The sequence below is a fragment of the Eublepharis macularius genome, chromosome 5 (assembly GCF_028583425.1).
Source record: "Eublepharis macularius isolate TG4126 chromosome 5, MPM_Emac_v1.0, whole genome shotgun sequence".
Taxonomy (NCBI): domain Eukaryota; kingdom Metazoa; phylum Chordata; class Lepidosauria; order Squamata; family Eublepharidae; genus Eublepharis; species Eublepharis macularius.
In genome coordinates, this window is record NC_072794.1 from 156,977,660 (window position 1) to 156,990,878 (window position 13,219).

The 13,219-nt window shown below is 44.4% G+C and overlaps 1 protein-coding gene across 1 annotated transcript; it reads right to left on the reverse strand.

Annotated features, from left to right (window-relative positions):
* Positions 1-1,003: 1,003 nt before the first annotated feature.
* ATP5F1E (ATP synthase F1 subunit epsilon) lies at positions 1,004-8,840 on the reverse strand. Its single transcript, XM_054980838.1, has 3 exons — positions 8,711-8,840; positions 2,816-2,946; positions 1,004-1,121 (listed from the first exon to the last, which is right to left on the reverse strand). The coding sequence occupies exons 1-2, from the start codon at positions 8,740-8,742 to the stop codon at positions 2,823-2,825; spliced, it is 156 nt and encodes a 51-aa protein (XP_054836813.1). The 5' UTR covers positions 8,743-8,840; the 3' UTR covers positions 1,004-1,121; positions 2,816-2,822.
* Between the last annotated feature and the right edge of the window lie 4,379 nt (positions 8,841-13,219).

Consider the following 13,219-nt stretch of genomic DNA (forward strand, 5'->3'; position numbering starts at 1 on the left):
TATCCTGCGGCAGTTTTCCCTGGCCTGTTGGTTTCTCATGCAGCTTTCAGGGCTGGTTAGGTGGGAAGGCGGGTTGGTTTGCAGTAGAACACCAGGATTTAGTCCAGTGGTGCCTTAGAGGCCAACAAGATTTTCAGTGTAAGCTTTCGAGCGTCATAGCTCTCTTCTTCAAACACGAACAGCTTTCAGGGCTACAATCTTTTCCAAACCCATATTCTCCCTCGGCCATGAACTCATCCTCTCCATGAAAAGATAAAGTGTTAGAAAGCTTCAAAACTTGGGTGTTTTATATGCTTCTAATGTTAAGCCCTTTTAATTCACACTGCTGTCAATGGAAAAGATCGCCACGTGCGCTCAACTTTCCCATTGAAGTCAAAGCAATTTAAAACTGCTTTGCTTTCACTGCACCGTATCGGGTTCTTCAGCACAAACGGGAGAATTTGTATTGCACACGGTGCACCCCATTTTAAATATTCACTGTACTTTTGACCAAGAAAGATGGCTAATTGGACACCCCAAAGCCTTCTTTTCAAAGCATCAGAATGCTAAATAAAGCCTGCAAAGCTTTTTTGTTTATTACTATATAGGTAAAGGTTAACTGGATGAATGACATTGCAAAAATTTGCAGAGTTAGTCCCAGTCTAGGTCTATTTAAAATCAATGAACTGCGACTGAGTAACGCCACACTCTAAATGAGGAACTTATTCTAATTCAAGTCATCTTGAACTGGAAGATGAGCGAAACTTGAATGCAGCTGTAATTAACCTGAAGATGCTTTGTTTTTAAGCCCTGACTCTTATCTTCTGTTACAACCAATGACTGGAACAAATGAACAACTGCAGTATTTGTGATCTTATCATTAAGTTATACTAGGCTGTTAAGCCAAAACTCAACGCAAGGGAGAGACTGCTTCTAAAATTAGCCTCAAAAGCCCAGGTCTGAATGCAAACACTGCACCAAAACGCTGGTTTGTTCTTGTTCAAGGAAAGCGCGGACCCCCGCAAGCGTTTTCAAGAAATTCCATTTATTAGCATGATGATTTACATAATTGCAGAGAACTTCCACAGAGCACAGAGAAGATGCGTTGTACAGCCTTCATTTTGCCTGTTATAGCTCAGCTCCTGTAAGAAAATTAAACACACACAGTAAGTATGGCTGTAAGTTACTGTGTATTATTCTCAGTACATTTGGGGTTCACTAACCCCCCTGGACAAATTATTCCACTGAGAGTAAAACATTTGTCAAAAAAAAAAACCTGCAATCATTTCTTCGCAGGTTTCATAGTTATCTTCTGGACTTTCATTGAGCCTTTTTTCAACCCCTGAACGACTGAAGACAAGACTACAAAAACTGGTTTTCCACCAAACAGACCAGGAAACATTGGAAACAAGATGCAAAGTCCGACAGCAGGAGGATCTTAAGTCTGTAGCTGTGATTATGAGCTTTCAAGTTGCTCTAGTCAACAGCAGCAACCTCAGAGAACCGACCAGGAAAGAGGCTAAGCGACTGGGGCCATGCGAAGAGTTGAGCAAACAGAACATCCTCCTTCATAAACATGACTGACAGCGCAATCCTTATGCAAAGTTACTCCACTCTAAGCCCTCTGAGATCAGTGCACTTAAGACTGGAGTAACTCTGCAAAGGATTGCACCGTGAGTGACCTTATCAGAAGAACTTTGGCTCCTGGGCCCAGATCTGACACCGGACTCTTCCAGTCACAAGCCTTGGGCTGCGACCTTAAATCCCCAAGGAGTTTACTTTTGGCTGTGTGTGTTTAGCACTAAGAGATTTGCCCCAGGGAGATACAGAGGGCCGTAAGAGCAGCAGTACTGAGTCAGACTAATAGTCTATCTAGCCCATCTTCAATCTCCTCCCCAGATGGCCAACATGACACTCCCATCGGGCCTACAAGTGGGGCACAGAGACCAAGCCCCCCCTCCCTTGTTGCTACCCTAGGCACTGCTCTTCAAAGGGTTGCGGCCTCAGCTGCCTTCAGCACATCAACTGCAAGGGCTCGATGTGCGCTACTGCAGGCCTCGCCATCTCGATACTCAAACAGATGCAGAGGATTTGCAGTGGCTGAGACTCAAGGAAGGAAAGAGCTACAGCAGTGATTCTCACACAGCGGCTGAGAAGCTACCTGTGGCTTTTCTAGGCACCGTTCCTCTATGCAGCACCTGCCCCACGTCTCAAGTAAGCGGGCAAGGCCTCTGCCCAGCAGGACCTGTTGTTGGCAGGTGGTTCTCACCTTGAAACAGCCATCGCCAGAGGAACAGGTAAACTGCGAGCCTCCCTGAAGTGCAGGCCTCGTGCCAGGGACGGAAGTAAGCATGGCTCTTTGGGTTGATGATAACTGTGAATATGGCTCTCTGTGAGCCACAGAGTGAGTACCCCTGAGCAACAGTTTCCTGACTGTGTTTGAACAAAGCAGATGTCACTGCAGAAGTAGAAAGCTACTTTTAAACTGAACAGAACTTTGTCTCTTCAGCAGCAGAAATAACAAGCAAAATTCCATTCTCTTCTAGACATGTGTGTGCCCCTTCGTTTTACCACAATCACAGTTCCTGTTTGAATGTGTAAAATCTTATTAGCTTAGTCATTAAGGAGGTTCCCAAACTCAAAAAAATCTCCAGATTTTTAGCATTAAGATTTTCCCAAAAAATCTTCAGTTCTCCAGAAAGTTTGCCCCAAGCTCCATTATCAAACCCAGAGCTTCTCTTCTAGTACCTTTACAATCTAAGGAACAAACTACTTGATGCTGGGAAGTCAGATGAAGCAATCTGTGCTGCAAGGAAAAAAGATGCAAGGAACTTACCTGCATATCATTCTTTTTTGGGTTTCACTATTTTTACATTGGCTCCTGCTGCCTTCTCTGCCTCTGCTTTATATTGTGGCTTTAGTGCAGCTCTTACTGCCTGGGCACAGATTTGGGAATATCGGATGTAGCTGCAGAGAAAAAAGAAAGTGAAATCCAGATTACAGGAAGGGCTACTAATCTCCTGGAGATGAACTTTGCTTGGTGGGAAATCAACCAGTCCAATACTCGGCTTCCAAACATACCCAAGCGAACTGCAGGCCCACACAATTATTAAGCATGGTAGAAGAGGAACCAAAGCATAGCTCATGTTCAAGTATTGAGATTTATGGAGATGTGGCCTACGTTCCGAGCTTCTGTCGAAGGCTTTCACGGCCGGAGGACAATGGTTGTTGTGGATTTTCCGGGCTGTATCGCCACGGACTTGGCATTGTAGTTTCTGACGTTTCTCCAGCAGCTGTGGCTGGCATCTTCAGAGGTGTAGCACCAAAAGACAGAGATCTCTCAGTGTCGAGAGATCTGTCTTTTGGTGCTACACCTCTGAAGATGCCAGTCACAGCTGCTGGCGAAACATCAGGAACTACAATGCCAAGACCATGGCGATACAGCCCGGAAAATTCACAACAACCATTGTTCCTAGCTTCTCTTTGTAACTATGAATATACACAAATGGATCTTGGAGTGAGGGGATTCAAAAGCAACGCTGATATAGAATACAAATGCCATGGAAACATAAAAGGACTCAGAATCTCTAACAAAGCAGGTTACCCTTTGGCGCACAGTGATGCAATTGAACTCTGCACAAATAACCTCTGCAGAAGCAGCTTGAAAACTTTCAACTGCAGAATGTCTATGGAGAAGTGAGCCTTGAGGTTCAACATAGTACATGGTCATCTCTTCCACCTACATCTTTGGCAGTTGCTTTGAGGAAATAAATGGCAGGTCCTCTCAGTCTCTACCCAATTCAAGGTATCCCTTTCCCCACATTTTCCCTATAGTATCCCATGGGGGGAGGACTAAGGCTAACAAACCAAGCCATGTAGGTTTTAGGATCACTGGGAATACAGGTAAAAATAGTGATAACAGACACAACTGGCTTACCCGATGTACTGCATAAAGACACCTACAGCTCTGTCCCAGCCTCCTCTTTCCCCAAGTCAGCCGGAACACTGATGGAAGTTCCAGCCTGGCTCTCCCAGTTGAGACCCGGGCCCTGCGGAACTTATTACAGTTCTGCCAGGCCTGTAAAACCGAGATGTTCCGCCAGGCCTATGAGAGTGGTTGAGGAGCTGACGAACTATCCTGCTGGTCCCTTGCCTGTTTTCCTTTGTTCCGTTCCACTTTTTAATGAGAGCTGCGTATTTTATTATTATTTCTTAATTATTTTAACTATTGTATTTAACCTGTGGTTTTTATGATTTTATGATGTTGTGACCCGCCCTGAGCCCACTTGCGGGGAGGGCAGGATATAAATCAAATCAAATAAATAAATAATAAGTTGCAGGATGTAAGTGAAGATAAAAACGGAACTTGGGGGAGGGAACCACAGTAAGAAGGAAACCTGTGGATAGGGGCTTGCGTCCTACTAAATCTGCAAGTGGGATTTTCCTACTTCCCCCTCTTGCTGCAGTTCATTGAAGAACAGATGAATGTGCTGTCAAGGCACAACTGACTCAAGCATGAGGCGTACAAGGCAAGAGAGGAGCAGAGGAGCCTTCCACTGCTTAGTGGCCTCAGACTACCTTGGCAGTCTCCCATCCGAGTACTGACCATGGTCAAGCCTATTTAGCTCCCAAGTCCTCATGAGCTTGGATCAAACTTGACCATGCAGGCTGCTATAGTCCATTGCGCCTCCTGAAATTTTGTTAGCAGGCCCATATGAAGAACACAACGTACACAGCAGGGTCTGCAGCAAGGGGGGAGGTGAAATCCTACCCCCCCCAAACCCACAGAAGTATCCTTTGGTCACCCAAACCAATACATGCCCAAAACTACATTGCAGAAAATATGAGCTGGTTTATCCAGACGTGTTTGTTCCTGAGGTTCAAGCCACAACACAAAAACGGTAAAAAATTGAAACTGAAACATATAAAAACCTTTTCAATGTCACCACCAAAGGTCAGTCCAAGTAGAAAGATTTTCTACAACAGTTGCAGAATTTAGAGTCTCTTTCAAGCAAAAAAAAAAAGCATTCTATTGGAAGAGCATCCAGCGAAAATACCTGTGCATAGCCTTATTGCCCAAGTCTGACCAAGGACTTTCTGGATGGGTTGCACTCCCCTTGAAAGAACAGGTCTGTAGTCTGGGGGTCCTCTTGGACCCAGGCCCGCTGCTGGATAAGCAGGTGGCAACTGTGGCTAGGAGCGCCTTTTACCAGCTTCGACTGGTTACCCAGCTGCAGCCTTTCCCAGGCAGAAAAGATTGGGCCGCTGTGCCGCATGCTGTGGTTACATCTAGACTAGATTGCTACAATGCAAGGTGGCCCTCAGAAAGTATTCAGAAAATTTAACTGGTGCAGAATACTGCAGCCAGTATATTGACTGGAGGGGGTCACAGGAAACGTTACAGTCCATTCTTGGCCCATCTACACTGGCTCTCAATCTGTTTCCAGGCACAATTCAAGGTTTTTGTGCTGACCTTTAAAGCCCTCTATGGCTTGGAACCAGCATACCTGAAGGGGCCCCTCCTCCCTTAGGAGCCTACCCAACTCTTGGGGTTTTCTTCTAAAGCCCAAGTGCCCACACCTTCAGAGGTTAGGCAGGTGGTAACACAGGAGAGGGCTTTCTCAGTTGTGGCACCCAAACTCTGGAACTCTCTACCCAGAGACACCTGCTTGTCCCTTCCTATTGCGAACTTCTGCCAAGCAGGTGGACTTCAATTTATCCGGCATTCCCTCAGTGTTCCCTCCTTCCTGTCCTATGATTTAATTGTTGGTTTTATGTTTTTGTATGTGCATTTTAGTTTTGTTTTAATGATTTTTTGTTTAGTTTTAATTGTTTTTAAGGCATGTTTTTATTATACATGTTGTTAATTTGTCAGCCACCTTGGTGGCCCTGATCAGAGGCAGAAATGCTGAGTATAAATGTTACAAATACAAATTAAATAACAAGCCAAAAAGTTTGCTTTAGTAGAAACTTTTTGAGAATGCACACATTGGCCAGGTGCCACAAGGAAAAGAAAATCCTTTCCAGTCTGCAGCGCTGTCTCCACTGCTCAAGGAACCTCAAATAACCTACAAGGCCTGGACCGCAGGACAACCTTGCCCAGTGGCCTTCTCAGGCAGCAGATCACAGGTATGGGTCAACCTCTTCAATTAAGCTGGTGATATAATGAAAACCAAAAGGAGTCTTAGAGTCTCTATAGACGAGGATGCTCGAGTGGAGACGCAATGATAGCTGGGAAACTTAAGAGACAGAGCAGAAGGCTTCGTCACTTTCACTTCTCTACAAAGAGCCAGGAGAATGCTCCTTCCTCATCCTCCTTCCTGAAGACTATGTTAATTTCATCTCTTGGTTGAAGGAGGCAAAGAAGAAATAAACAAACCCTCAGATGAAACCTTCTGCTGTGTCTCCTTTGTTTCCTGGCTAAAATTGCATCTCTCTTCACTCGAGCATCCTCATGTAAGATGTCTCCACTATAGAGACTCTTTCTTACTGCCCCTTGAAGGCTAACAGATATATTGTTTCATGGTCTACAGCTCACTTCAGTGGCATAAAGTATTACTGCAATTAATCCTCTTGGGAATTGTCTCTTTATCTTGCATGGAACTGAGTTTTACCCACAAGTATTACAGGCTGTACTTTTTGTTTTTCATGGCCTTTTGCTCTCACAGCTTTCAGGATCCTCCCACCACTCGTATGAATATATAGGTTCCAACCCCTTGCAAAAATGCATCACACAAAACATGTGGAACTCACTGCTACAGGGCAAAAAGGTATCTATCAGCTTGCATGGGTTTAAAGTAAATGCATGCTTTGAGTATTGGATGGAAGAAAGCCCGGCTAAAAAAAAATCATAAATAGGGATTTTTGAAATAAGTTAAGACACAGGATATGCTGTCAGCCATGACGGCTAAATGGAACGGCCAAATCCAGAGGTCTAAGCCTTCTGAATACCAGCTTCTGAGAGGCAGTAACAAAGTACAGGCTTTGGCATCCCTGCCCTTTGCGTTTTGTGGAAGATAAAGGCTGTTAAATAAGTTGGTCTGATTTAGCAAGGCCCTTCTGATGCTCACAGGTATGTTGAGACCAACATTCAGACAGCTACCAACATTTCACACAGAGAATGTCAACAGGCTGTAGTGCTTGAAAGCTTTATGCTTTCAAGTATTGGGAGTATGACTCTTGTTGCTCCTACCGGAGCTAAGCCCAGGGTTTCAGTACTTATACAGATACTACTAGTTCTTTACCTCAGTATTTTGTTTCAGTTATAAGCCACCCTGAATCTTTTTGCATGGAACTGAGGCTCTCAAACATATCATTTAATCATGTATTTATTTATTTTATTTACTTACTTCATTTAGGCCCCATCTTTCTCCCTAATGGGAACACAAAACAGCTGCATGCATCCCAACCTTCTTCCAAGGAGCTCGGGCGGCATACGTCAATCACTCCTGCTCCATTTATCCTCACAATAACCCTATGAAGTAATTTAGCTTGCAAGATAGCAACCTCCCGAGAAAATGTCATAGAAAGCGAGAGTTTGAATTCAGGTCTCCCCAACCACAAAAAGTGCCCTGTGGGATCTAGAACAGTGGTCCACGTACTCCAGCATCCTGCCTCACACAGCCTTCTCCCAATGTTGCCCCCTAACACTGGTATGCCGCAATCTCCTGAATGTGGAGCTTCCCTTTAGTCACCATGGCTATATGCCACTGTGGGACCTACACTCCATGATTTTATCTAATCTCATTTTAAAGCCATCTATATTTTGAGAACTTCTATATTATAGTAGTTAAGTGGCTGGGTGGGAATCAGCACTCTACTGGTTCAACTCCCGCTACCACCATGAGCTCTGCAGGTGGCCTTGGGTAAGCCACTCTTAGCCCCAGCTCCCCAGCTGTATTGTGATAACAACACCGACCTTGTTCACTGCTCCGAGTGGGGCACTAATCTTTCTAGAAAAGCAGTATCTAAGAACAGTCATTATTTTGACTATTATTGCCATCACTTAAAGCCACTGGCAACAAATTCCACTGTGACCCAGTTCAACATTAACTTCTACCCAATACTACTGCAATAGCCGGCTTTCCTTGAGAAGCAAGCTAAAAAAACTATGATTTTCACCTCTCGCCCTTCTCCCCTCCCCCAAGATATGTAAGTCTATGTTAACATGCATAACTTTCTGGGTACAATCATTTTTAAAATGAATGCCTTGTAGTGCTACCTTGTCTAAAGTAAACAAGGAATTAAATGCATCTGACGAAGGGAATTGTGATTCTCGAAAGCTTATTCTACAGTAAAGTTGGTTAGTCTTCAAGATGCTACTGGACTCTTTTCCATTAAGGAATTAAAGAGACTGACCAAATAAGTAAGTACAATAAAATGCTCTTCTCCCAGTTCCTGGCGGCCCTGACAGGACTGGCAGCTCCGGGTTGGAAAACTCCTGGAGATTTTGGGGGTTGAGCCTAGGGAGGGCATAGTATGGAGAGGGACCTCAGCAGGGTATAACGCCATAGAGGCCACCCTCCAGAGCAGCCATTTTCTCCAGGGGAGCTGATCTCTGTCGCCTGGAGATCAGCTGTGATTCCGGGAGATCTCCAGTCACCACCTGGAAGTTGGCATCATGTCCTTGAAACCAGAAAGGAGGGGCACCAACAGACTCCCACCAGCCTTCCCAGGGGCCTGCTTGTCTTCAAGGCAATGAAAGCCCACTAGGCTGGGGAGGGAGTCGTACCTGAGTCCTGCCTGCCTCCAATAGGCCACCATGGCTGCTGTGGAACCCGCCGCAGCTTCTCCCACCTCCACCACAGGCCGCAAGGACGCCGATCCAGCCCGGGTCGCCTTTCCTTGACCTCGGAAGCAGAGCAGAGGGGACCAATCAAAACACACGCCGCCACGAAGGCTATTAGCCAATCGCTTTACACTTTTCCGCAGATTCTGCCAAAGAGGACCAATAATTGCTTTACACCCGCCCTCCTTACGTTACAGCCAATCAGAGCTGGGAGGCTGTTTAGTCCTGGTCAGACACCTTTGTTATAGAGGTAAGGGGAGAAAAGATGGCAAGCGGACTATACTTCCGGTAAAGAAATGGAAAGCAGCCCAGGGGGTCTTCATTCTCTTATGAGGCGCCGTGGTCAACTCTTTCTCTGGAGTTGCCAACTCTGGGTTGGAAAATTCCTGGAGATCTGAGGGTAGAGTTTGGAGCGGATGAGGGTTAGGCAACGGAGAGGTCTCAGTGGGGTATAATGCCATAAAGCCCACCCTCCAACGCAGCCCTTTTCTCTAGGAGAACTCATCCCTATAATCTGGAGATGAGTTGTAATTTTGGGAGATCTCCAGTCTCCTCCTGGAGGCTGGCAACCCTACCTGAAATACTACTGTCAGGAGACTGAAGAGGAGACCCCCGTGAACAGCAGGGGGGAGTCAATGAGGACCCCCCCAACTGCAGAATTCCTCTATGGATTTCCCCGTTTGTGCATTCATAAAAGTGACATCTGCCTATGGGTTGCATAAGCTGTGTGGGTGGCTTTCAAACGTCTAACTCTTAAGGGACTCATCGGATGAAAAACTCCTGGTCTGGGACTGCAGTGAAGCTTTCCATGTGGCGTGTGTTCTCACTGTTTGTAGCTTAGCCAGCCTGATGAGAAACAATCCTTCATATATTTTTGCAGTTAGGTATAGAAGGTGCAGGTCCTAATCCTCGAAATTAGGCTAGGGTTGCTTCATGTACAGTTGTATAGTTGTGTTTGCTGTGATGTTATGGCACATGAGTGTTTGCTGTGGTTGTGTGTGTGTGTTATGTGCCGTCAAGTCGTCTCCAACCTATGGCGACCCTATGAATGAAAGACCTCCAAAACGTCCTATCATTAACACAATCGGAGAGTCCAGTAGCACCTTTAAGACTAACCAACTTTACTGTAGCATAAGCTTTCAAGAATCACAGTTCTCTTCGTCAGATGCGCATCTGACGAAGAGAACTGTGATTCTCGAAAGCTTATGCTACAGTAAAGTTGGTTAGTCTTAAAGGTGCTACTGGACTCTCTTCAGTTTTGCTACTGCAGATTAACACGGCTAACTCCTCTGGATCTATCATTAACTGACTTGCTCAGATCCTGCAAACTGAAGGACATCACTTCTTTTATTGAGTCAAACCACCTCGTTTTAGGTCTTCCTCTTTTCCTGCTGCCTTCCACTTTTCCTAGCATTATTGACTTTTCCAGAGAATCTTGTCTTCTCATGATGTGACCAAAGTACGATTTAGCATACCAAAAGAGTAAGGAAGAACACCCTTGGTTTCCAACAGGACTGAGAGCCATGGCTGGCAAGTACCCTCAGTGGAAATCTGCCTGTCCTTTTTTACATACTGAGAGCAAGCCTGTCTACTCAGAACAAAGCCACATGTTATTCAATGGGGTCTACTTGCAGGAAAGTGTCCTTAGGACTGCGGCCTTCATCTGTCTATTTCAGCAAGCAGTGGTGTAGGAAACACAACTAAGCAGCGTGATGTGGCTCTGACCAAGTCCAGACTGAGTACATCCAGTCATGGCTGTTATTCTTGCATTTATTATTTACGTTGATAGCATGTCACTGCATGGCATTTTACAAAGAACAAGCCTTGGTCTATATGTGGCAAGCCCTGGTCTATATCAATATCTCTAATGGATATTTCTTATAAAGCAAAACTCGAACCTTTCTACCATATTCTGTTGGTGGGTTGGATCCCTTTCACTGGTGGTGGTACTTTCTTCTGGAGCAAGGAGCCTTCTCCTAATGTTCATGTCAGAGGTATATTCTGACCATTGTCACCTTACCTGTGGACAAATGTTAAGAAGAAAGGCAAATGGGCAATGGCGCTCCTGTGACATCTTTATCTTTAAGCATCAATGAAAAGTCAAACTTTCTGCATGCTGTTTTCATTTTTTTTTAATGAGGCATGTATGGAATGTTGAAGCAATATTGCCAAACACATGAAAATGCATTGTGCAAATGCAATATTTTCTCACTTCAGAGGTAGAGCCTGAGAAGTACACAGTTGGACCATATCACAACAGACACGTCAAACCAACAGGCACCGAGTGTGTGTCAAACGCTTCAGAAAAGTTTGTCTTTTGCAGGAGGACTTGTAAGACAAAACAGAGATCATGTTCTGGAGCTATTAAATGCAGGACTGTAATTCCTGCTGCAGTTCAGCAAATGCCATCAGCTATATTCTCAGTCATATTTGTGCAACATGAAAACAAGCAAAGATTATTATGGAATGGTATTTACTGGAATTGGTAACATATACTAAAATGCCAGTAGCACTCAGTAAGGTCTGAGTGAGTTCAGCCACCAAATCAATGGGATAAAATGTTTTCTTGATCATACCCCTCTCTCCCAAACTCTATCCCTCCCATCTTTCTTTTATTTTTATTTCTTTTTTATTGAACCAACATTTGGCCCTGCATTGATCTTCAGCTGCCTAGAATTTCATGATAATAAATCAGCATCATTTACTATTCAAAACATGCACTTATTTGAAGTTTTAGCTTCCTTGGTTGGCTGTTCTTCTTGAGAAACAAAAGATACAAAAAATAAAATAAAATGGGGGAATCCATTTTAGCGAATTAAAATTAACAATAGCCCACAGAAACATAACTAACAGCTTTTTGTACCTCCTAACGTACCTATAACAAGGCACCTTTATAGACCTGTGCAAATTTGTTTAGTGTTGCCAACTTTTTCTGACAATCCAGAAAACAGCTGCTATGCCTTTAACCTGCAGTCCACAGTTAAAATCCATTGTTGAACTCCTGCCTCCCATATGAGGGTCAAAAACACCAGAAGGAAAAGTTGGCAACCTTGCAATTATTTCATCCTCATTTGGTGTAAGTTTTGCAAAACAAGCTTCTAAAACTTTGCCTTAGAGATGAAATGTTCAAAATTTTTCTCCATATTGTTTAGAAAATTCACAAAAAGTAAGGAAGTTAGAGCCTTAAAGAAACTTGAAGAACTCTACAGAGGCTTGAGAGGGAAAACTGGAGATGAAGGTAAGCTTAGATTATTGTGAGGATTGAAAGCCGCTGAGGAGGCATCACTGGCGAGATCTTGAAAAGTGAGACTAGATAGTTCTTGAGAAACTAAAGAAGTGAGATTTGAGAAGTCCAGTGACACCGAAGGAGTGTCCAAATGGGCATCAGGAATAGAGTGATTGGAATTGTCCAGTACAATGTGAAAGACAAAATCAGAAACATCCAAGGAGCTTGAGGAAGATGACTCAGAGGAATCCTGGGATGTCAAAACATTAATATTGGTGAGGTCCAGTGAACCTGAGGATGACGATGACTCCAGATCAGAATCATACAGAGAGTGTGAAGAGTCTATGGAAAGGAGCTCCTGTAAGTCTGAAGAGATGTGGTCGGACAGTTCCACGGAAAACGGTGATGTAGGATCAGAACAATCCAGAGAGGTTGAAGATGCGAGACTAGATAATTCTAAGGAGGCTGTAGAGGTGAAACTAGAAAGGTGTGGGAGGGAGCCAGAAGAAGCAAGACTTGAAATGTCCAAAGAGGATGAAGAGCTGAGACTAGAACGCTCCCAGGAAGCAGAAGACGCAGGACTGGAGAGGTCCAAAGAAACCGAAGTAGAAATACTGGAGAAGTCTGGAGAGGGTGATGAGGACAGACTTGAAAGCTCTGGAGATGACAAGGAGGCACAACCAGAGAGGCCCAAAGAAGATGAAGTGGTATCGCTGGAGCAGTCCAAAGACTCTGATGAACTGGAGCTGAAGAGGTCGAGTGGATCTGAAAAGACAAATTTGGATGCAATTTCCAAGGAGGCCAAAGACTCAAGGCCTGAATGGTCCAAGGAGGCAGAACAGGTGACAGCAGAGAGGTCCAGGGAGGCAGGAAGTCCCATTTACAAAACAAGATGAATTCACAACCAGATTTGGTGGTTTGATAATATCTTATGTAGGTTTAGCATTTTCATCATTTAAGATATTTTGATTTATAAGCTAGGAAAACACAAAATGAGAACAATTATTTCAAACCAATTCTTATCTCTGGCAAGGACAAAGTTAGTTATCTTTCAAGCACCTTTAAAAAAAACCATACTGGGAAGTAGGTTGATACGGAAGCACAATGAGTTTGCCTTCTACCAATGAGCTCAGCTGATGGCAGAGCATTCAAATGGAGAGGAGCCGTGGCTCAGAGGAAGAGCATCTGCTGGGCATACAGAAAGTCTCAGGTTTGATCCTTGGCAT